At 39.4% G+C, this 25,652-nt stretch overlaps 1 protein-coding gene across 2 annotated transcripts in view; it reads right to left on the minus strand.

The window, feature by feature from the left end:
* spred2b (sprouty related EVH1 domain containing 2b) overlaps positions 1 to 23,814 on the minus strand; it is a 39,507-nt gene extending 15,693 nt beyond the window's left edge. The window contains exon 1 of one of the 2 annotated variants that reach the window (XM_057341656.1): positions 23,312 to 23,814. In XM_057341656.1, the coding sequence (XP_057197639.1) occupies positions 23,312 to 23,337 (26 nt within the window). In that variant the 5' untranslated portion in view covers positions 23,338 to 23,814. Of the gene's footprint in view, positions 1 to 4,231; positions 4,626 to 23,311 lie in introns of those variants that run through there. The other variant, XM_057341657.1, reaches the window with a different exon arrangement.
* Positions 23,815 to 25,652: the final 1,838 nt, after the last annotated feature.

Here is a 25,652-nt window from a genome sequence, read left to right on the forward strand (position 1 = left end):
ATGAGTGAGGACGTCCTGTGGGAGCAGCAGCGTCTAATGTACTTACAGTAAGAGTCATTCAATATCTACAACTAATTCAAATCATATCAAACCTAGCTCCTGATAACACAAGGTGTATTTTTATAAGTGATGACTGGAGAGATGCTGATGCCTCTGTAATCTGCAGCTGTCGTGTGGTCACATCACACGTCCCGTCGGGTGTTTGGGGTTTATTGGGGAGATTGTTTTTACAGGAATATATTCAGGACAAAAGGTGTAAACGTACCCGAAAGAAATTTGGTGTTTTCTGTGACTGAAATGTTAATTCATCAATTATGTTTATGTTAAAACTGATGAACAGATTTTGCAAGTAAGCTTTTTTGCTGAGTAAAAAAATAATAAAAAAATGTACATTTAAATTTGAAAGGAAATAATGCTTTATCTTCATGCATACATACTGTAGTTTCAATTCCTAATGATTTTTGGGGAAAATGCGACTTTGACATTCTTTGGTGAGGCTGCCCATAATACAAATGACTGACATGATTAAAACATATTTAGCAGAATATTTCCTGAAAATATGTTAATAATAAAAATATTTGATATCCATGTCAAAGCTAATGGGCTGTCACGATATCCAATTATCACTGCACGATTATTGCGCCCCCCCCCCAAAAAAAACCCACGACAATATTATCTCGATATCTGTCAAAATGTTTATAAAAATAAATAAATGATGCCATCAGTGAAATTCGTTTTTTATTTTGTGTTTTGTCTGTTATTTGGTCAATGAATCACGCTTAAAATAAAAGTGTGTGAAGGCAGGCAGCGAGAGAGTTTGTAACCATTGTAACTGTTATGGCGCAGTTTTGAATGGGTGCTGAATAGATATTACAATATGTGTCGAATTAACACGGTTTCGATAATTGTGGTTTTTAATATCCCCTAACAGGGACTAAGATATCAGTGAACTGGTCTGGATGATATATTGGTTTATAGTTAATACAAAAGTTGAACCTAAAAAAATGATATTTGTTTGCATGCATCTGATCTCATATCACAGATCGCAATGAAAGATGAGGGATGTAAAAGAGGACGCGTGACAGAACCTGGATGTTACACGCAGAAAGGCGAGTGAAAATGTCACTGAAGTATGTGTGAGCGTTTATGTCGGGGTGTGTGAGAGAGTGAGTCACACCATCCATCTGTGATGTGGAAATTTACAAAAAACAGCTTTTTTCCTCCGTCTACAGCTTAAAGATGCTTTGATCTTCTCAACTTTACACTGTGGTGAGGGCAGGAGGGCACAGCGGGGTCAAGAGGCCAATATGACCAAACATCAGTTTAGTCAGGGTTCCCACTTTAATTTCCATTAACTTTAAAAAACAATTACATCATCATAGAAACTCACAATACAGTATGACTCTTCCACAATTTCACCCTATTCATATTTGGCTTTTAACAATGATGGCTACCTGGTCATCTTTTTCAAACTGAGATTAAATTAGAATCTCTTTAGCCTGCATCTACCATCTGGCTTCTGCGGGAAAAAATAGGGTCATAAAATTAAAGGCATTTAACAGACACGATGTGGAGCCCGCACTTTCGCACACATACACACACACAACAGAATGTACGAAGGCGTGGAAAGCCACGATTCCCTCTGCTCGCTGCCGTCCCAGGCTGGAAGGCGTCGCAGCGCGGCCTCTCTCCCATCTGTGCGGCAGTGGGCTTCCATCCAGCGTCACACCCCATATCACACAACCAGCCAAGAAATGAGTCGCTGAGCACAGCGCAGGTGAGACTTCATATCAACCTGAACACATCCATCTTTCTGCATTACAGCCTCCATTCAAAAGCATTTTGTTCTAGTCAACCGAAGAAAAGTGAGAAATGACCCCCTTCCTCTTTCTACATCCACTCAACCGTGCACGCGAGTGTCAGACTCGTATTTACTAAAAACAACAAAAAGATGTTTTCACCTTATCGTCTTATCGCTCTCGATATTCTTAAAGTAATAGGAAAAGACCATACAGAGCCATAGAGACTCACACAGGAAGTTGTTCAAAGACACAGGTGTAAAAATTCAGATTTACAAAGTAAAAGCCCAGTGGCTGCTGGGATTCTTCGGGCGTACGTGCTGGCTGTGGTGAAAGTCAGCAGTGAGTGTGCATAGACAGATTTTTCTCACCATAGTTTAGTCTATTCGATTACAATCAGGGGGCGCCGGCATAACAATAGGGCACAATGGTTTCCGTACAATGCGGAATTGTCCGCGTCCTAATGGCTTTAAATAATATGTCGCCACCTCTTCCCAGAGTCTCAATGAGATCAACAATGGACAAGTCAGAGAATTATGACAGCATGGCTCCAAATGAATTCAATCCGCAATCTTCTCCTGTGAGGGCAAATATAGCCTGGGTGGTCCTGGTTACAGTGAGATGCTTGAAACGTTATTCCCAAAGAATTTCCAACCGAACAAGTAAATATGAATAATTGTTTTTTGCTTATTTAATTCAAAACATACAAGCAACAAATGGGACACGAGCTATACTGATGCCATTACATGGCAATGTACTACCGAATGACTGTCAAATTCATATAGCATGGTATTTAAAAGATACCTTAAAGAATACTATGTTATGTGTCAAAATGGTATTCTAATGTAAAAAATGGTAAAATCAGGTCCCCTTTAAAGTCCACGAGAACCGGAAGTTGCGATCGTTTTTACTTCCGTATTCTGACACATTTCCGAGTGAAAAGGAATTTCAGAGGAGAAAATGTGTGGGCGTGGCTTGCGTTTTTCACTGCGAATTGATTGGATGTGTAAAAACAGCTGTTGCATTTTGAAATGAAACTGGCAGCAGACTGACAGTTGAAGGGGAGGAGTAAACGGATGCCCCGCCCAAGCCGTCTAATTTACGTCATTAGAGATGGATAGTCATTTCAGGGCGGAAGTGCAGTTTCAGATTTTAAGATTATGAGGGTACATGAATTTTAAAAAGAAAATGACCCACATTGATAAGCTATTTATTATAAATGCTGCAATATTTCGTGAAAAAATAAGAATTGTCCTTTTTAATTTCACTGGGATTTTAAACCCCAAAGTGATTCTACTGACTGAAAAGAGTTATAATGATTTTTGTTGTTTTAACTATGTAAATACGTCGATAATGTCTATCAAATTATATGTTGTCTCTTGATTTCACTTCATTCGTTTTCCTCATTTTTGTCTATTACTTTGGATAAAGGTGCCTGATAAATGCTTAAATGTACAGATATGTCATTAATAACATTATATAACTGAAGCTAAGAGTTTTGAAATTAAGACTTTCTTGTTCATTGCAGTTGGCAAGCTAACAATTTATCCTACTAGGTTATTTTAGCATACAGATTATTAGCCAGTTTAATTAGCATAACCCACACACAAGTTTTAACAAAAAAAAACTCAAAGGAACAGTTCACCAAAAATGAAAATTCTGTCATCGTTTATTCACTCTCAAATTGTTACAAGTATGTGTAAACTTCATTGTTCTGCTCAACACAAAAATAGATATTTGGAAGAATGCTTTTAACCAAACAGCTCTGGGGCACTATTGACTACTACAGTAGGAAAAGTTACAATGGTAGTCAATGGTGCCCCTGAACGGTAGTTTCACACAATCTTCAAAATATCTTATTTTGAGTTACATGCATAACAAATAAATTAATACAGGTCTGGAGAATGAGTAAATGATGACACATTTTTATTTTGTGAGAATGCAGTTAAACAAACACACTATAATAGCATAGCAAGTTGTTTTGTTTCTTGGCAACCACAAACACGATATTGATAGAATATTGACTTACATAAGGTCTGTTTATTAAAATGTTTTACTGAATTCACTAAACATTGGTCTGATTTATAATATTGTTGCTGACATCATGATATAAAAGCAATAATCCACTCAAGCATGTGTGATTTTTCAATGGCCTTCACATGAATCATTGTAACCCATGGCCTCTCATGGCTTACTTCAACATTCAACATCTTTCATGCAAATCAGATCCATAGACGTCTATTTTGTAGCCCGTCAAACATTGTTCTTCACACATACCACACAGACACTGCCAACCTTTGCTATTGAAAGAAGCCTCTTTTGTTTTGCATCAGCTATCACAGAAACATCAGGCAGCCGTAGATACCGCTGCATTATAACACAGACACGCGAGAGCAGAACAATCCAGAAAAAACAGCTTTGACCGGGCTTACCGGCTGTCCTCTGTCATTTCTGCGTATCCAGCAGCATCAGCGCTCACAGCGTCGGCGTGGCGACCGTCTCAGAAGGACAGAGACCGAACCGTGCCACTAGCCTCGGCATGCCCGCAGCCTCGCGTGGCGTCCAATCTGATCGCGGAGAAAGCTTGAATCTCTGTATGATTCAGTCTCCTTGACAAACACTCAGAATGCTGGGGTATGAGTCATCCGCAGGCAGCCATTTCTCCTCCGAGCCGCCCGGCCTACAGCACAGAAATCTCCCTTCGCCTTTTCTCTCTTGCAGCCCAACGTGCGGAGAATATAATCTCCAACCAGCATAAGCTCCAGCTCGCCCACACCTCCAGCTAAAGCTACGACCAAGTACACCCACATGTACAGAGGGTGTGGGCTCAGCCGCACATGAACCAGCGCTGTTACTGTACCCCTTTATATCAAACAACACACCTACACGCACGCCGAGCCTATGCGTTATGTAAACACCTACTTCTAACCCATCAATCATCTTTGCTGCTTCTAAAGACTAGTTGAGTGCTAACTGGGAAGCGTTTGTGTGCAACCTGGTTCAAGCTTATACAGACACTGAAGTACAATGATGGACGTTTTTTTAATCGATTTCTCTACGTTAAAGGGATAGATCACCCAAAAATTAAAATTCAGTCATCATTTTTTTCACCCTCATGGCGTTCAAACACTGCATTAGATTCTTTCTTCTGTGGAACACAAAAGAAGATATTTTGAGAAATGTCTCAGTGGTTTTGTGTCTATACAATGGAAGTCAAGGGGGGGAATTCAATGCATTTGGCAGATGCTTGTCCCCAAAACGACATACAGTACAAGCTAAACATTTAATCAGTATATGGGGATCAAACCCATGACATCTGAGCTACTGTACCGTATGCGCTACAGACTGCAAGATGACAAACTCCAGTTACCATAGCTACCCATTTATATCTATAGGGAAGAATAGAGAAATGTCTATTTTGACTTAAAAAGAAAAACACTTCTCGTTCATGCACTTCAAATGAGTCAAAATATGCAGAACATTTACAGAATATATACAGATGTCATTTAATCATCATACTTCATCATCATAATGTATCAATCACTGATAATGATCAATATTCTCTTTAACTGTTAAAGCTAGCAGCACGTCACATACTGCCATGAGGAAAACAATCCCATTAGACAAAGCGTATTTAACATTTATTTTACTCGTAATATCATGTGTGATTCTCTCTTATATCATCACTGAATTTCTTGCTTTAACAGCAATCTTCATTTTATTCTTTTGGCTTGTGATAAAACAACTTTGTGTTTTTGCACAATTGAAATTCACAGTTAGATTAACTTGTGAAGTTACATTCATTTATTTTATATTGGTATCGAGAATCGGAGTCGACTCAAAAAAACCCGCAATCGAATACCCCTAGTTTGAATACAACTGACGTCAAGCACATAGACAATGTATAACTAGACGCCTCATTGTCCGCTGGATCGTACGTCAATACAGCCGCCATATTGGTGAGGGCAAAAGCCGACAACAAAGACATACGAGTGCATGGTGGAGCTGCAGTTCTCTGGATAAAAACACAACATCATTTTCATTTCTCAACTAATTGCAATACTTTTCTATTTAGTGGAGTACAGAAACGTTTTGGCTCCAGTTAAAGATGGTTAGACTTGAAAATGTATTTATTGTCATACAGAACTGTTAAAACTCAGGCTTGTCATGCACTCGTTTAGGCTTAATAATTGTGTACACATCGCTAATGTGAAATAATTTAAGGTATTAAATGCACGTGATCAGAAGAACACAGCTCATTCACTTTAAAATCATGGGAAAAATCAAAACAATTCGTCTTTACTATATAACTATATACTGCTATGTCATACTTACAATGCACGGCAGTGTTATTTGATTTACTATATCACATACATCATGTTTTACTGCTGTAACGGGCTTACCGGATAAATAAAAGAACATCTTTTTATCGTCTAAAATTACTACAGAAAAAGCCATTTCCACAGTGAAAAACATTCGTTTTTATATAACACGTAAATTAAACTATATTACCTTGGGTGTTTGTTCGATGATTCAAATAAATCTCAGAAACAATATCTAAACTACATGTCTGTTTTATTCTCGACTACTGCAACGTGGTTATTTATTGTCTTGTCTACAACATATCACTGAACATGGTGCCATCTAGTGGATTCTCACGAATAACAGGCACAAATAATGGATTTCACATTTCCTTATGACAACCATTCATTTAAAAGTAGGCTATAATCGAGACATGAAGCAACCAGAGACATGGTAAAGTTGTACTCTACGTATATCGTAAACCATTGAAATATGTTTAGAAATGTAAACGTGATTGTGCTTTTAATGCGAAAAAGCGCAGCTCTCCCATTGGGTTCAGTGGGCTTTTAGTGCACTGCTGCCCTCACCAATATGGCGGCGCCATTGACGTATCGCAGCAGCGGAGCAAAGCGGCCAATGCGGCGTCTAGTTATTTATTGTCTATGGTCAAGCACACACTAAACCTCAACGTCTTCCCGACGACCCGTCAAAATAAAAGTCCCGTTAACCTGAAGACTCAGACGAAAAAATACTGTAGTATTTGCTAAAGGAAATTGTAGTACCCTTGTAGTAAATTGATAAACTGTAGTATACTATAGTAAGATTCAAAAACACTATAGTATCTAGAAATTTTACTACAGTTTACTATAGTAAATATCACTATAGTATACTTCAGTAATTTATGTGGACAAATATACCTCTATTGTATAGTAAAAAAATGAAATAAAACAAATTTAGGTCAACTAAAAATGATATGGCCCTAATTTATCCATCTGTATGTAACATTAATGTCATTTGTCAGTTACCTGCCTATTCATGTGATGAACTGCACTTATTTTTTTAATGATGACAACAGACGTTTAATACTTGTGCTACAACTGTTTGGCCTCTGTAGCACCAGTGCTTTGTGCAAAAAAGTTTAAGTACAGCCCTGCCACTAATAATAATTACTCCTTGCCTTTGTTCCATAGCAATCATGGAGACTATTAATAAATTTAGGTGGCCGCAGCGCACACTAAGGTAAAATGCTTATAAGCAAACTTGACCAATCAGGATCCGAAACAATTATATTGACACTTCAAATGAAATATAATTTTTTTAAGTAATATTTGTACTCGGACAAGGACAACCACATGACAATGCTTAATGTCAAGCCCCGATTTCAGTAGACATATGAACACATGACAACTCTCTCTCTCTCTCTCTCTCTCTCTAGAAAAACGGCAGAAAAACTTAATACACAGACAATAAGCAAATATTTACCCAACACATACACGTTTTACACAATTTATTAAAGCAATATGCAATAATAATCAGCAACGTGTACACCCTTTAAAGGAGCAATGTGGAGATTTCAGCGGCATCTAGAGGTGAGGTTGCAAATTACAACCAATGGCTCACTCAACCCCTCCCTTTCGAAGCACTACGGTGGCTGACACAGGAAAAAAAATTGTTACATTTTCGCTTCTTTGCTGAAGGACATAACGCATTTACGAAACGCGCTGTGTAGAGTAGTTTGTCTGTTTAGGGCTGCTGTAGAAACAACATGTTGAATTCCATGTAAGGCAACCTGCGGTGTATGTAGATAGAATAGCTCATTCTGAAATAATAAAAACTAGGGATGCACAATAAATTCTCGTCCATATCGGTATCGGCCGATACTAAAATTTAGACCGATAAATGATAGCCAATAAATTATGAATAATTTTCTCTTGTTAAACCATTTCAGTTGCACGCTGCTCACAGATAAAACCCAGTACAGCACTGTCTTTCTGTCATGATCATTCACTTACTGCTATTAGCAAAACATTGTTGATGTAGGTACAGTATGTAGATACAGTATTTATGAATGTGTTAATTACAGGAACAAAAATCTATTGTATAAAGCCAATTGCTGTCTGAATGCTTTCTTTCTGTCTTGAGACCTGTTAGACTATTATTAAGAACACTTTTCTGGGTTGCTCTGGAAGAACATCTATAATTTGTTTATTAAATAAACATGATACCAGAAAAGTTCAAAAGTTAAGGAATATTTACCTAGTGTAAAGTAGGCTTGGTAATAATTTTCAGGGAAAAATAGAATTAATGGTTACTTTGTTTTCTGCAGTGAATGTTTTCAAATAAAAGCAGTTGTCAACTTTCTGCCTTTTGTTTCAGTCTCAGAAAATGTTACATTAATATTTAGATACTGTATATCGGCCAATATATCGGTTATCGTCTTCCAATGCTAACGAATTATCGGTTATCGGCCAAATTTTACATATCGGTGCATCCCTAATAAAAACATAATGCTTCATTATGTTAGGTCTTTACACACCTCTGAAGACATACAGTAGTTACAGTATGTATATTATATTGCATTTGTGTCAAAAGATCCGCCAAAAAATCCCACACTGGACCTTTAACTGTGGTAAAATCCTTGTAATGCACATTTACTCTTATTTCATTCCGAAATTCATTCTGACATATAAGACCACAAATGATAAATAGGCTGTGAAGAAAGTTGCACACTGAAAAAAAAAATCAAAATAAACTATTCTTAAACCAAGTAGTGTATTAGCTTAACGACACACTGTTTATGTGCCGTGCTTTAGTAAGGAACAGAGCAGCAGAAACGTTCACAAAAGAAAGAAATTCATCTTGGTTTGGGACGTCATGAATGTGTATAAACAATCCTTTTCGTATAAGCCCTCCATGTATTTTGCAGACACAGGCCTCATAGTGAAGCGAGAGCTCATATTTACATTTCATTCACACACAAAAGACTCTGGTAGTCATACAAAAAAAACATGTTTAAATTCTCCGAGTGGTTTATTAACTCATTTGTTTTAAAAAGCAAGCCCTCCGGTACCCCACGGGGCAGGCACACACACATAGAAAGAAACCAAAAACTTTCAGTGAGAAATGAAAAACAAATATAGAATATGTGGGATAGAGTGGCTTCCGCCCTTTTTGGCAGGTGGGTTAAACAGTTGCACCAAACCTGATAAGAGCAGACTGTTACTTCCTAAGATAAGGTCTCTGTAACCCTGCACGAGTCACAGCCAACTTCAAAACAGAGCCACAGGGAATACCAAAGCTCTGCTTTAAAATGCATGATGATTTTGCATACTTTGACAAATAAAATTAGGGCCAAACAGCTTTTTGAATAGTTAATATGATATATTAAAGGTCCAGTGAGTAATTTGTGGAGGATCTATTGACAGAAATGCAATATAATATACATAACAATGTGTTTATTATGTAAGGTGTATAAAGACCTTACATAATAAAGAATTATGTTTTTGTTCTTTTAGAATGAGCTATTTCTATCTACATACACCGCGGGTCCCCTTGCATGGAATTCACCATGTTGTTTCTACAGTAGCCCTAAACAGACAAACTGCTCTACAGAGCGCGTTTTGTAAATATGTTATCTCCTTCAGCAAAGAAGTGAAAATGTGATGACATCTTAGTCCTGTGTCAGCCACCATAGTGCTTCGAAAGGGAAGGGTGGTGTGAGCCGTTGGTTGCAATTCACAACCTTACCGCTAGATGCCGCTAAATTTCAAACAATGGACCTTTAAAGCTAAAGTGTGTCATTTCTAAACTACTACTAGAAGTGCATCAGTTGGTTTCATGTTTTTCTGACAACATTTTCCACAAAACATTTGATTTGATGATGTCAAGTGGTGTAATATCATGCTCTTGTAGTTACACAGGGGTTAAAGCAAAAAAAATCCTGAGCCTGAACGTTTTTTTTGCAGGGTTGAGAGAGAAAAAAAGAACATTATTTGAACATTATTTCCCTTGAAACTAACTAGCAACATGCCGTTTTTGAGCTTCTCAGACATTTCTTAAACGTTGATGCTATGCCATGTGTGTATGGATCACAGATGTAAATAAGTGGGGGCATAATTATAACACACAAAACCATAGTTTTATGCAATTATGGTATATAAAAACATAGCTTAACATACAGGGCTCTAGAGTGCGACCAATTTGCGACCTAATTTCTCAATGGTGCGACTAAAAAAAATCTGAGGTCGCACCGGTGCGACCAGCCGTTCGAGGGAAAAAAAGTTTCTGCGAAAGTCTCCCTGTGGTTCAACAACAGACACATTAGGCCCATATCGTGGTCTAAACCAATCAGAGATAGTGAAGGGCGGACCCCCCTCTGATTGGCCGTGGTCCAGATATTCCTGTACGTGTGTGTACGTTTGAAAATGCTGTGCTGCAGTCAGACAGAGAGGTGAGGAGCCTATAGGCCCATCAGTTAAACAGAGTGGATGTAGCCGCGGATGATGAGAGAAGATGAAAAGAACGATTGACAACTTTTTTGTGAATAATGTTAAGTTAAGGCCTGATCCGTCCGAAAATCATAACCAATGCTCTGACACGCTAGACTGCGACTAAATGGTCTCATTTTACGACAAATTTTCCTGCCAGTGCGACAAGTTTTTCTTAATGGTTGCACCGGTGCGACTGTCAAACTGATCAATATATAATTTTTGCGTATTATAAATTTAATGCGCAGAAATGTTATATTGCGCAAGCTGCGCATTCAGTCACTCATTTTCGTCTCCCCTCCTTCAACCATTCACTTATCTATCAGTGCCCCGCCCCCAAAGATGTAATTCGCGGGTTACGGGTAAGAGGCGAAGGACCGAAAGAGCAGACGAGTGAAGCGCTCAATCTTGCAACTTAAATAAATATGCAGAATACAAGAATTTCCCCTGCTAAGGTACAAAACAGCAAAGATAACAAAATGTGTTGCAAGTATTGTATGCATGTTTAAACACGTGTTTAAACTAGGGATGGGCGATATGGCCCTAAAACTCTATCACAATAATTCCTGGTATTTGTTGCGATAACGATAAAAATGACGATATATCCATAACGCCATCCACCGCTGTTTTTTGTGTCAAGTGATAGTAGCTGCATGTAGTCTAGATCCTCAGAAAAACAAATATTATCAAAAAGTAAAACTTACCCCAAATCAAACAGCTCCTAAAATATACCTACAGTATTTTTGTAAATATAACATATAATAGTGAGATTCGACTTCAAAAGGTTGTAGTAAAGAAAAGTTAAATGAACTAAAGCTCAATAAACACATCATGTCATACCTAAAACTGTATATATTCTGTTGTTGGGTGGAAACGATCGCATCACGCTGTCAGTCGCTCTCTCTTGAACTGTGTGAACCTTCTCTTCTCACAGCAACATACACTGAATCTGTCTATGACTCGCGCTACAGAAAGAGAACAGAAAAATGCGGATAAAAGAAATCTAATGAAATAATCCATGCTTTTATACGCTCATAAACGTATTTAAAATAACGTAACACAAACTCGCATTTGTACTGTATGTAATAGGGTTGTCACGGTACCATAAACATGTCTTACGATACTATACCAGCTGAAGTATCTCGATACCAAGTAGTATCACGATGCTGAGCCATATGATTCAAATCTATACAAAAAACACAGATTTAGATTAAACATTTTGTATTTACTATAGTAAACTGTATTATACTTTGCACTAGAATATGTTGTTGTATTAACTGTAGTAATTGGATAAATTGTAGCAAATACATTTACATTTAGTCATTTGTAAATACTATAAATACTGTAGTATACTTAAATATTTACTATGATAAGACTCAAAAACACTAGTATCTATGAGTTTTAGTAGTTTACTGTAGTAAATACTAAAGTACACTAGATCATTTTTCACGTGGGAACTAATTCAAATGTTGGACAAATTTAATTGATACAGCAGTCTTTATAAAGGGAAATATTAGGCTTACATTAAATGCAGAACTAAAACGGCCAGTAGGTGGCGTCAACTTTCCACTGAGTTAGTGAATCATTTAACCAACTCGTTCAAATCGCCAATTTGAATCATTAACTCGTCCGAGACATTCAAAACACACATTCATTTTGGAGATAAACACCGAAAAAAGGCAGATGTAAGTGTTCAAATAAATATGAATGCGCATATGCAACATTACCTACGATACTACCGTTTCAAAAATAGAAAGGCATCGCGGGTATTTTGAAGCTTTAGCATCGTGATGCTACCGTAGCACCGGTACACCGTGCAACCCTAGTACGTAAACAGGCAGCAGTGCTGTGCGCGCTGTGTCGCTATGAAAGCACATGTGGGCGCGAGCTGCGCACGGGACGCTCCGTTCATCCTGTATATAACAGGCAAGAAATCATATTAAACAATTTGCGCACGCGCGCATAACATCTAATGAATGTTTAAATAAATACTTTTATGTTAACTACAGTATAAAAACTAATACTACGTATTATGACTATCAACGAATACTTACCAAACGAATTAAATAAAACGAAAGTGAACATTAACTCGGATGCATCTACAGTGCCAAACTAAACGAGATTTAGAGCTCGTCTTTTAGTGCAAACTCTTTCTCAGCTTCACGTCCGCCCTCCGCTATACCCGTTTCGCTTCATGAGCTGTGAATGGGTCTCACAAAGAAATACGTCATCAACTAGAATTTATCGTTTATATCGCGGGAAGACTAATTCCTATCGTGTGGGGCAATTTCTACCGGTATATCGCAAATGATATAATATCGCCCATCCTAGAACTTTAAGCACTGAACTATTGTATAAAGATCTCTAACAATACTGCAAAGCATACAAAACGTTATACATCACGCTAAATACTATTTATTTGTAAGTCGCTATTGATAGAAGCCAAATGTGTATCAATGCAGCTTTCATGAAGAATAATCACTAAAAGCCTTCAGGTCTCGCGGGTTGTTTGAGATGCATGCGCCCAGAGAGTCAGAGCACAAAATACTAAACGGAGTTCTCTTTCACGCTTCTTACTCTGAAATGGACATATTAACACAAAATAACCTAAAAATTCCCATATTAACAAGAAACCTTGTAAAGGTATTCAGTTTGTTTCGTGACCAAACAGTTGGGAAACAAAACACGTGTTCCAGTATATTGCGCGAGCTCTTAAAGGGGCAGCAGCATAATAAAGATCTCTGTTTATAATGTTCATCAAACAACAACGGACGGGCCCCAAAACACTCACTGATATTAAAGGAATTGTGTTCTCTTATAGGAGTCATTCACAACAAATAAAGGAAGAAAGTAGCTTTAAGAAAGATGTGCTTTAAATATGGTAAAGTTTTGAAAGAGAGTTTACATATACAATAAAAATAATTCAATCATAAACAATGATTTGTATTAATTTCTAATTGATTTATTAATGTATTAAACACATTTTAATGAAGTTTTAGTGATTCTTTTTTCTTACCTCACGCCACGACTCTGGTGCTATCAAATTAAGGGCTGGTGCCACCAACTGAATAGTCTCAGCCTCAGAGGTCACGCCCACGATCCGTTGGCTGAACGTCTGATACATTTGGCACACTTTTTTAGAAACACTTCAACGAGTCGTTGTCTGATTGGTTAAATTCCACAGGATTTCCGGGAGACATCCAGCGTTCATCAAGACCGACTAAACGCTGCTTTTTTTAAAGTATGCGAGGTTCATAGTATAGATTCTTTAAAAGACGTCCAAGAGTTTTGTTTGAGGTACTTAGTGGAGTCTAAAAGAGATGTTTTAACGTGTTTGCCGACTGGATATGGCAAAAGTCTTATCTTTCAAGCCTGGCCGACCGTCTCCCAGAATATGGAGGGGTACCATAGAGATACAATTTTGCTTGTTGTTTGCCCTCTCACATCTATTATGGAAGATCAAGTAAAATACCTCACAACAAGAAGGGGATATCCGCCGCATATGCGGGCCAAGATGAAAGAACAGACGCTGACATAGCAGTTGGACGGTTTAGTCTTGTGTTTGGTTCTCCAGAACTACTTGTTGGAGTTAAAAAGTGGAGAGATATGTGTCACGACTCTGCTTTTTCTTTTCTTGGTCTTGTGGCAGAGTCATGGCAAAGCCTTTGGTTTAGTGTGAGAAAACCATGGGGTGTTTGTCTTTTGACACTCCATGTGTTTTCTCGTGTCTTGTCATTGGCCCCGCCCCTCTCGTTTCCTGTATTGCTTCCCTGCTGTGTGTCATTACCCTCACCTGCCCTGTGTTATTATCCCTCGTTTGTGTTCCCTACTTAATGCCCTCTTGTTTCATTGTCCTGTGCTCGGTCATTGTATGTGCTTGTTGGAGTGTTACCTTATATTTCATCGTGTCTTGTACTCTGAGTGTGATTCCTGTTTTCCTGTTCTTGAAGTTCTTGTCAGTCTAGTAAGTGTCAGTTTAATTTATGTCTAGTGTGTTTATCCCAGTTTATTGTTACTTAGTCTACATCCAGTTATTATTCTTGTGAGTTGTTATACCCCATTGTGGGTCTTTGTTTTTGTGTGTTTTTAATAAATATTCTTGTTGTTACCCTTGAACGCTGCCTGCAATTGGGTTCTTTCTGCCAATTCCGTGACAGAATGACCGAGCCCCTTCAGAACCCAGCAGGCAGCATGGAGGAGTCGAGCGAGGCGTTCAGGAATCGCCAGGCTCCTGTCCTGTTCGGCTTCCGCCAGAGGGGGACCCCGTGAAAGACTTCGCCATGGACTTCCTGTCCACCGCGCGCTACTCGGGGTTCACCGAGGCAGAATTGAAGGTAATCTTCAACAGCTGCCTCAATGAACCTTTCGAGCCAGCTGAGATGCACCGGTTGAGACCCCTTCGTGGACCAGATCCAACTCGCGATGAATCGTGAGGAGCCCAGGGGAATGTCCATGGCGGAGCCTCTCACGGGGCTGGCGACCATCCAGGAGGATATCCCCTTACAGGTTGGGGTTTTGGGTGTCACCACGCCATCCTCCTCTCCCCCGGCAGCTCCTCCTCCGCTCATCAGCATCCGTGGCCGACGTAGACGAAGGGAGTCGTGGGACTCCCCGCCCGACTCCTCTGGTACGGAGCTAACCGGGCTCCCCATCGCTTCTCTCCAGCCGGCCACATGTCCTGTAGGCCGGGCCAAGAAAAAGAAGCTGAGGAGGGGGATGCTGAACCCTGCCCAGCCGCCAGTGAGCGCTGCCCAGCCGGTGGTCCAGCCGGCATCCAGTTTGGTGCAGCCGACGTCCAGTCCGGTGCAGCCGGCATCCCAGCCGGTGATCCAGCCGGTGATTCAGCCGGCGTCCAGCCTGGTGCAGCCAGCATCCAGTCCGGTCCAGCCGGTGCAGCTGGCGTTCAGTCTGGTGTCCAGTATCGTGCCCAGCCCGGTGCAGCCGGCGCCCACTCCTGTGTCCAGTCCGGTGCAGCCGGAGTCCATTCCGGTGTCCTGTCCTGCCCAGCCGGTGCAGCAGCCGGCGTCCCAGCCAGTGCAGCAGCCGGCCTTCCAGCCGGCGTCAAGCCCGGTCCAGCCGGCGTCAAGCCCGGTCCAGCCGGCGTTCCAGCCAGCGCCCAACCTTGTCCCGCCGACGTTCAAGTCGGCGGTCCCTCCCAGGACTTCTCCCTTCTCCCCCTAAGTCCCCCAGAACTCCGCGCCCTAAGGCGCAATCAGGGACTAAGACTGTTCCTCCCATGAACCCTTGTCTGTCCCCACCCCCCCTCCCATGTTTATTATTTTTGATGTCCCACCCTAGTTCTGTTGTTGTTCTGTCATGTTTGCCCTTGATTTTGTTTTCATTATTTTGCCTTGTCTGTCACCCAGTCGGTCTTGTCTTGTTAGTCTGCCCCCTTGGTGAGCACCTGGAGGTGCTCATTAAAGGGGGGGCTTCTGTCACGACTCTGCTTTTTCTTGTCATGGATTTCTTGGTCTTGTGGCAGAGTCATGGCAAAGCCTTTGGTTTACTGTGAGAAAACCATGGGGTGTTTGTCTTTTGACACTTCATGTGTTTTCTCGTGTCTTGTCATTGGCCCCGCCCCTCTCGTTTCCTGTATTGCTTCCCTGCTGTGTGTCATTACCCTCACCTGCCCTGTGTTATTATCCCTCGTTTGTGTTCCCTACTTAATGCCCTCTTGTTTCATTGTCCTGTGCTCGGTCATTGTATGTGCTTGTTGGAATGTTACCTTGTATTTCATCGTGTCTCGTACCCTGAGTGTGATTCCTGTTCGTGTCAGTTTAGTTTATGTCTAGTGTGTTTATCCCAGTTTATTGTTAGTGACGATCGTGAATGAATGATTTACTAGTTGCACATCGGTCTGTAATTGTGGGGACATTTCCACGTCACTAAACATGACACAGCACAAAACTATACTGGATTGGTAGCTTCACCTGTCAGTCATATTGTCTTTTGGGAGGGCCTTGACCAATAAAAGCGGCCAAAGTTACCAGACCTTCAGCATGAAGGTCTGGCTACGCGAGACTACCAACTGAATAACTTGGTAGCACCAGTGCCACCTCTCTCAAGTGTTAGTCTAGAGCCCTGCTTTTTTGTAGAATTGTGCTTCAAATAAAGAACTTTATGTTGACCAGATTGTTAGTTAATCATTTACAAGTCAATATTGCCTATATGGACAGCGATTTAAAAAAAAAGTGAACTTGTAAAACTGCGGTGTTAAATGCGATGCGGTTGAAAATTTGGGTGCACCTAACTTTTGTGCTGGTGCACCTAAGAAAAAAAGTTAGGCACACCAGTGCAACCAGTGCAAAAAGTTAGTCTAGAGCCCTGACATACCGAATTCATCATAATAAAAATCCTACTTTTTAAAAAGAAAACAAATAAGACTCACATTTTTTGTCCTATCAAGGGTGGCATTTTGAGAGCAAAATAAATTGACCAGATCTATGATGAATTTTGTACTCTACTAAACTATTTTGTGTAGTAGTAATTTAATCATTAGTTTCATAGGTATTAATGGTGATGATATGGCACAAGTCGAAAAAACACAGTACTGTCCACAAAACACAGTAATGAGATCACAGTTGGTCAAAGCAGGTTAGCATAAATGAGCCCTCAAAAAAGCAAAGGTGATCACCTTTTTGAGCCTGTTTATTTTATTTTATAATAATTAGTAAAGGCAGATTTATTTTCCATTTTTAAACTCCTACTGGCAAATTTTGCACTACAAACTGTGAAACGAAAACAATCTAAATTCCTATTAAAGCTACTAAGGATACGGCGTCAGCAGTGAGTGCTTCTCTTTTCATTTGTTTGAGTCATATCAATCACATAGAATAGCAGGAATATTAGGCTGCTCTCACTAATGTATTGACATCCGAACTTTTTACGCTCACTTCAGACAAAAACGAAGATGTTTATGACTTAACTCTGTGAGATAGGTGCAATGAGCTGTGAAAAAGTTTGAAAACTATTTAGACGCTTTAGAAATCGATCCTTGATATATCGATCGCAGTTAGCGCGCGCATGAGCACAGAAGTGGAAGCGGAGGTCTGATTAGATGATGCCGAAACAACATTTATCGTTATCGATCTTTATGTCACAGTCTCCAATTTGTGTATGTCATATTTGTAAGGGACTTAAAAGCTGCCCCCCGCTTCAGGCTTTATAAACGTACTCTCCATCCTGCCGACTGTTCGCTTGCTAACGTACTCTCCAAAGTGACGTCTCCACTCCGGCTACCAAGACCCGCCTCATTTTAATTGGCTAGTAATGTTTGTTTGGTTGAGAGTGATAGCTGTGTTCCTCTAATACCATTGGTAGGCGAACTTATGAACTCGAACTGATATCAATAAGCTTTTTTAAATGTAATTTTTTTTCCGCAGTCAAACGCCACAAGCCGGAATTCCGGCACGGTGCTGGAAAACTTTAAGCCCTGAGTTACACCATTTGACAACATTAAGTTACTTTGTCATGCTAAAGAAAAGTGATTTGATATTCGCAAGAGACCTTCTGACACACACCAATGAGGGTCTACGGGTGCTTTGATTTCCTAAATACAATGCGTAACATATTTCTGAATAAAAGACTAGATGCACAGACAAAAAATCATTTAGCCTATAACCTTCAAGCAACTCTCTTTGAATGTAGTCTAGTCCTATTCAGCCATAGAGCTCCTGTCAGTATCATACTCCACATTCTCAATCCGAGAAGGGGAAAACCATCCCTTAAGGCCAGAAAGGACACAAAGAGCCCTAAATAATGGTGGCACGTAATACCACTGCTATTGTCCATATCCAGGTCTCCCGTTCATATTCATTTCAGCTCAAATACAGTTTTAGAAATGAGAAACGTAGAGATGGATTCAAAACTGTGCTTAAACATTTGGCCGCTTCTCTTCACCGTATTGGCAGAGTTGTCAGCTCTATCCATCTGAATGGCCGGTCACTGGCCAGTGGAAGTGGTCTGAATACAAGGACCTATGCAGTTGACTGGACTTCCAGTGGATGCATGCACATTTCCACACGAGAGCACTGAAATTGACAAGACCTCATTTGGCTCCGCAACACTTTTCGGGAGGGGCGTATTGAATGAAAAAGAACAACAGGTTCAATAAAGCGCAGATAATGGCTTCCTGTCTGGACTGTGACAAGAGCTATCTGTGTTCTCTTCTCAGCAGGACCACAGAGGGGTGAGAAGTAGACAACGCTTTCATTCTCCCAAGGACCGGCAGCTATGTTTGGACAGGCCGGTTTACAACTGCAGAGTGGCTTTAACAAATAAACCACCACGTTTTATTACTTGGCTTGACCAGAAAAAAAACATTTAAGGAAACAATTAAATAAAAAATTAACAGCCGGGAAGGTTGGACAGAAGTATCTGGCCCATGGCGTCTTTTCTACAGGATGTGAAACACACTTATAAGAACAACAGGATGATTGATAATGGGAAATAAGAAAAGCAGGATTTGAACTATGAATGGAAATCTGAAGGCTAAATGGCAAAATGTCCTTCTTATTTTTCATCTGATATTTCTGAGAATGGTTGTAATACAAGCGATGATTGTATATTTACTTCGATGGTTATTGTATCAGAGTACATTTAATAATGTGTTACTGGATTGTTGCTCAATCTAGAATCCTACAGAGAAACATCTCGCTTAACTTGTGCTGTTATGTGAACAGAAATTCTTGCCAGCTCCAATATTCATGCATCGGTTACATAACACCAGTATGACTCTTTGTACTCCCAACACAGGAAGGAACAAAAATAAAAGCAAAGCACAAAGCATTTCATTGACACTGACTTGTTTATTTCAATTTCAGGTTTTGAAACTCAAACTATTTCTCGAAGAGTTACCGATTTCAAAGGTGCATGTGAAATAAATGTTGGTGAATGAGACCGAATTTAAGAAAAATACGGTTTGTGTCATCATCAGCTTAAACATAATTGGATTTCCTTTGATAAAGACCGGGCCAATTTCAATAGGAGAGCTCTGGATGCAAAATAACGTGCCTATCAATTTTAACAATATCAAAGAAAACGTAATATCAGTGTTTTATCACAATAATAATAAAAAGTTTGTCCCAACTAGGGCTGAAACGATTCCTCGAGTAACTCGAGTAATTCGAATACAAAAAATCATCGAGGCAATTTTTATTGCCTCGAAGCCTCGTTTAATCCATTTAACTACAGTACACACGGAGCACTGCGTTTCCCCACGGACCGTTATTACAGACGCACAGCCCGCTAAACTCTATTCATGTTACAGGGCTCTCAAGTCTCACGCATTCACCGTGAGACACACGCATTTTAGTCTGTTCACACGCTCACACGTATGTCTCATGCTGATAAATAAGTGATAGCTTATTGAAATGGTGAACTGCTATTTTACTTAGTTTTAGTCTATTTTGCGAGTGAAACTTGTTTTCCGGCTGCGTTGAGTCCATAAAACTAGATGCGCACTAGTGGATGCCAAATCATGTTATTTACACATGCCATCTGTCTGTTCTACATGTCTGAGTGAATGAACTGCACAGTTTAACGTGCTACACGCGTGATGCTCATGAATTTGTCTGCGTCTGTGCTGAATGAGGACATGAACACATGAACTTCATCTCCAGAGTTGCTCTGAGAGTTTATTTCAGAACATTTTACTGAGTGAAGCTACCACACTAAAAAATAAGCGTCTTCCGACGACCTGCCAAAATAAAAGTCCGGTTAACTCGGTATTTTTATGTGGACAAATATATTACTATTTAATAGTATAAAAAGAAACTAAAACTAATTTAGATAAACTAAATGCATCATGCATAAGCTGAAGTTAGTTGTTTACCTTTGAAATTATTTCTATTTTTATTAATGTTTCTTATTTATACATTTGTATTAGGCCTATATTGCATTTTGAATGTAATATGGCACTGGAATGTACTAAATGGGTTTAGTTTTCACAGATATTAATGTATGCAATTTCAGCAATAAATATATAAATTTTTCTAAAAAGGAAACAAATTAGTTGTTCATTTTAAGAGACCTGTCTTATTTTCTCTTGTATATTTAGTATTGCTCTTTAATAAAGAAAAAGTACTTATTTTCTGAATAACCGATTAATCAATAGAAAAATCAGTAGAATACTCGATTACTAAAATAATCGATAGCTGCAGCCCTAGTCCCAACCATATTCTATACTTCAACACAGAACAGAAAACTGATCAAAAGCTCATTCAAATACAAAACATATTACTAATAAATAAATAAACAAACACAAGTACACCTCTAGTCATAGTGGCTTAACAGTCAATCCCTGGTTTATCTCACTTCAAGAAACACAATCGCTTAGAATATAAGCAGATTTCTCTAAAGCTCTTTTTCCCAGCCAAAAAACTATGGAAATTATAGCAGCCCTACATAATGCTCCATATCCTCTTAGAACGAATTAAATGGCCAACATGATCAATATTAAATCAAATTAATGGAAAGAGTCCAAGACTTGAAACTGCTGAGCTTGTCCTTGCATATTGAGGACTCATCACATGACTCAGACATTAGGGTTAATTATTTCTGTAGATTTAGCGAGCACGTCAAAAATATTGGACAATGACACGCCAACGAAAAAAATAAGCGAGGAAGGAGCAACTAAAAGTATTATCTACAATCTGTAAATTGACATGATCTTTCTTAGGCACACAAAAAAACACAACAACAGAACAGTAAACCTAAACAAACACAAACAATATTTTGAATAGATAATAATGCAATTTATTATAGAGGAAATACTTGCAGATAATGATAATAAACAAAGAAAATGTGTTATTTATTGTCTGTAGACAGTGTTTTTGTGAGTCAGAGTGGAAATGTGGATCTAAAATCGATTCTTCCTGCACAGGGCATTGGGAATCCGGAGTGACCTTCTCATTTCACATTGTTGTCTTCAGCACTATTTACTGGCAGAGTCTAATGTGTTAGTTTGGTAACATGGTTACTAAGATCAATAGCATCGATATGACTGGACGGCTTGTGTTTGTGCGGACGTGTTTTGTTTGTTTCAAAGATCTATTACATTTATCATAAGTGGCAAGATCCTCCACCTGCTAGTATTATAGTCCCTCCAATTATTCTTACATCAGTGAAATCTAAATATGTCGTGTGAGACACTTTGTGTAGAATAGTTTTGTGCTTCTGATGACAGTGACGGCTAATACCAAGTCATAACAACGTTGTTATTGTACCAACACTACTATAGTAACAATTGTATGTGGGTGGATAAAATATTTAAAAATAACCTAACAGTACTTTTTTTTAATATGTTTTATATAACTTTTTGGGTGTTATTCAAACATCTGTGAAACTATCCAACTGATGATAAAATGGTTTAATGGTTTCCATTACAAACGCCCTTATAAACCATCAGCTGTTTACCATTAAAACCATTACAGATGTCCTTTATGTAATGTGTTTTGGGACATATTCCAGTAGGATTTAATTGTGTACTATTGACAACACACCAACAGAGTCAACACATTACCAGTGGAGACCAACATAGACCACTTAAAAAACAACACAATCGAATACAATTCCGAGTATTAAATGTAATATCTGTTTTGGTTTCTATTGTTATTTTCATCATACTGACAGGATATGCTAACGCATGTGCACAGTACAGGCATTATATTGCACACAGGTACAGCGTTGTGTTATCGCACGAGAGATTCGCAGTCATCATGAATGGAGCGGCTGAAGGTTAAAGCTTTTATGAATGAGCGCAAACAACAACTCTGCCCTTCGCCCTTCCGCTTCACAAGAGCTGCCACACTCACTCTATTCATACACTATTGTTAACGTGTGCGGCCTATGGTTATGAAATTCCGTCACCGAAGGACATCAAATTTGGGATTAAAACCGAAGATGTAACGACAAATAAGACGTGGCCTAATGCAGTCGACTCGAGACTGCGAAAAATCCAAATAAATAAAGGCCTCGAGACGAAATACGCGAAAATATGTTGGCCGACCATGAGTGAAACCACATTAAAAGCCCCCACGTTCGCTCTAAACGCGACATTTCGGGAGACGACGTAAATTAATATGTGCGAGTCACGAATGTTGCACTTTTAGAGGCCTAACGTTCATTTACGCCGATTAAACTGACTAAACAGCCCGGGCAGCAAACGCCTATTGGCGATGTTTCTCGCGCATTAAACGCATTGTCATCGTGCCAACAGAGTCAAATGGTGTTTTTATGAATGAAGCACTGTATGCAAATGAGAGCGATTCAAAAAACACCAAACAAATGGCGGATATTCCCGACCGCTTCAACAGACCTCTTCGGTACATAAACAACATTTCGTCACAAATGCCATTTTTAAGGACGAGAACGTGTTTCGTTTAACAGAAAACAAGCACACACAGATGCCCCGGGGCGCAAAACAACACGTGACGTGTACACACGCAGAGAATGTTAAAGGAAAACATCAAATCCCTTTACAAAATATTTCCGATCCACCCCTAATCCATCTTCCCCCCTCCCTCCCGCAGTCTGTCCGTGGGAGAGGGCCCGATCCCCCCGTCCATTGACAATGCCACTCAACATTTCCACGTAAAACACTTCACAAAACTTTTCACGCGCCGTCTGCTGGTGCAATCTGATTGATTTAAGACATACAGCATTTGACGCGAGCACGACTGTGCATAACAAAGCCGAAAAGGAGACTTCTTTCCAGGTACTTACTCGTTTGGGTGTGTTTCTTCAATCATTTTTCTCGATTCACCTACAAAAAAATCCCACAGCGGGTGCACTCGTGTCGTTCTTCATTTTTATGTCACTCGTATCCAGATAATCCCTCACATTTCCTTCAGCTATAACGTTAGTGTGTTTTGTTGTTCTTTGTGGTGTTGAAGTGTTTTGCTCTCTCTCTCTCTCTCTCTCTCTCTCTCTCTCTCTCTCTCTCTCTCTCTTCGTCTCCGTCTTGATGGGTTTTTCGTTTCTTTTCTTCACTGGATCTAACCAGTTGCTGATGTTGGAGGATCTTGGAATAAAAACATACACATACAGCTCTACAGATACCCCGAACAATTTCCCACAGCTTGGTCGTTTAAAAGCGCTTCAATGTATCTCCGAAACAAATCCCTTAGTTGAAGTGTGCGTTGATGTTGCTGAGGGTGGCCCCGACGAGCCCCATCTCGGATCACTCCATGTTGGATTATTGTGCAGCAGCAGCGCGAGCCAGAGCGCGAGCAACGGCGGCGCGCGGGGGGGAGGGAGAAAGAGAGGGCGGAAGCGATGACGTCACATTGCGGGCAGGGGGCTACCATGGCATGTATTCTTGAGACCACGCAAACTAACGGTAACTGGAATTTTATTCCAGTTACCATACATTCCAGTGTAATAAATGATTATTACAATGTAATAATATTGTAGTAATTGTATGTAAAAGCCTATGTAACATTTTAAGATCTTTCATTTCATTTGACATAATAACTACCAATATCAATCAACATAATAATTAAATATAAATAAAACAAGGAAAATTGTGTCATTTATGTTTATTCTTTAATTTATTTTCTTTTTATATGGATATTCTGTTTTTTATTTTTGCATTATGTTTTGTATTATAATATAACTGTAACCTTTATATTTACATAATTTGATATAGAGCCTTGGTTTGTGTGTTGCTGTGTGTCTTTTGGTGTTTCTGGTTAAATGGACATACATGCCACCATACACCAAAGTTGACCAATTAAAAAAAATTGGAATGACCTTTATGCCAGCTGTCTTCATTTGATTAAAAGCCAGGAATCAACCACAATGTATCAGCAAGAATATGTAACATCTTGCAAAGTAGATGCAACTTCCCCCCCATCGAAACCCCCCCCCCCCGGTTTTGTTCACCTTACGTGGCCAGTAACAATTAAACAACAACAATGGTGTTTTAAGTGCTACTTTAGTGCGCAACTTCCTCCAAAAAGTGTATTCAGGGTCAAAGGTGGAAAACACAGAGTTCTTATCAGTGTATCTCCTGAATCGGAGGGAAAGCCGAGGATTAGACGTGCTTTGATCAAGGGAGCAGAGAAGTATTTTGAGAACTGAGGCGTATGTTCACCAGTGACAGTCCAAATTCCTTATTGATTACTTTAAATCAGGGCTCCCTTAGAAGAATTCTTCATTACATCAGTTTATTTTCAGACACACACACACACTATATGACTTTACGGCTATAGCTTTACTTAACACTTGGTCCATGAGCACCAACCGGCAAATCTTATCAAAGTCTATCTCAGATGCCATAAAGTAATCAGGTACCTTATTCATGTTACATTCATGAACACTTTACAATGGTGAACTGCTCTGGTTATCTCTCCCTCTGGTACTTCTTTGACCATGTGACATTTTAAAGGTCCAGTGTGTAATTTTTTGGAGGATCTATTGACAGAAATGCAATATAATATACAGTACATAACTGTGACAGAGGTGAAAGACCTGACGGACTTTTTATTAGCTTAGAATGAGCTATTTCTATCTACATACACCGTGGGTCCCCTGACATGGAATTCTCCATGTTTGTTTCTACAGTAGCCCTAAACAGACAAACTGCTCTTGAGTGTGTTTTGTAAATACATGATCTCCTTCAGCAAAGAAGCGAAAACCTGACGACATCTTAATCCTGTGTCAGCCACAGTAGTGCTTTGAAATAAGATGTTGGTTGCAATTCAGAACCTCACCACTAGATGCCGCTGCAATCTCACCATTGCTCCTTTAACAATCCTCTTTTAACTAAATCCTAAATTGGCTGGATGGGAAAATGCTTGATTATCAGAAGTGTGAGAAAAAAAAAACATTTACAGAAGGTTAAATTGACCTTATTTACACAAACAAAAACAAGGCTAAATATAAATCATATTTTTATTTATCGTTTTAAACCATTTTTTCCATGTTTTTTTTTATTGTTGAAAAGAGCATTAGGGAGTTATGCTATGAAACAAAAATGGAGATAAAATCCAGTTTAACTGTGCTTGGCACTGGATGAAAATATCTTTTTAATAATATTGGACACACATGTGGCGTCTACATA

This window comes from Triplophysa rosa, linkage group LG9, assembly GCF_024868665.1.
Source record: "Triplophysa rosa linkage group LG9, Trosa_1v2, whole genome shotgun sequence".
Taxonomy (NCBI): domain Eukaryota; kingdom Metazoa; phylum Chordata; class Actinopteri; order Cypriniformes; family Nemacheilidae; genus Triplophysa; species Triplophysa rosa.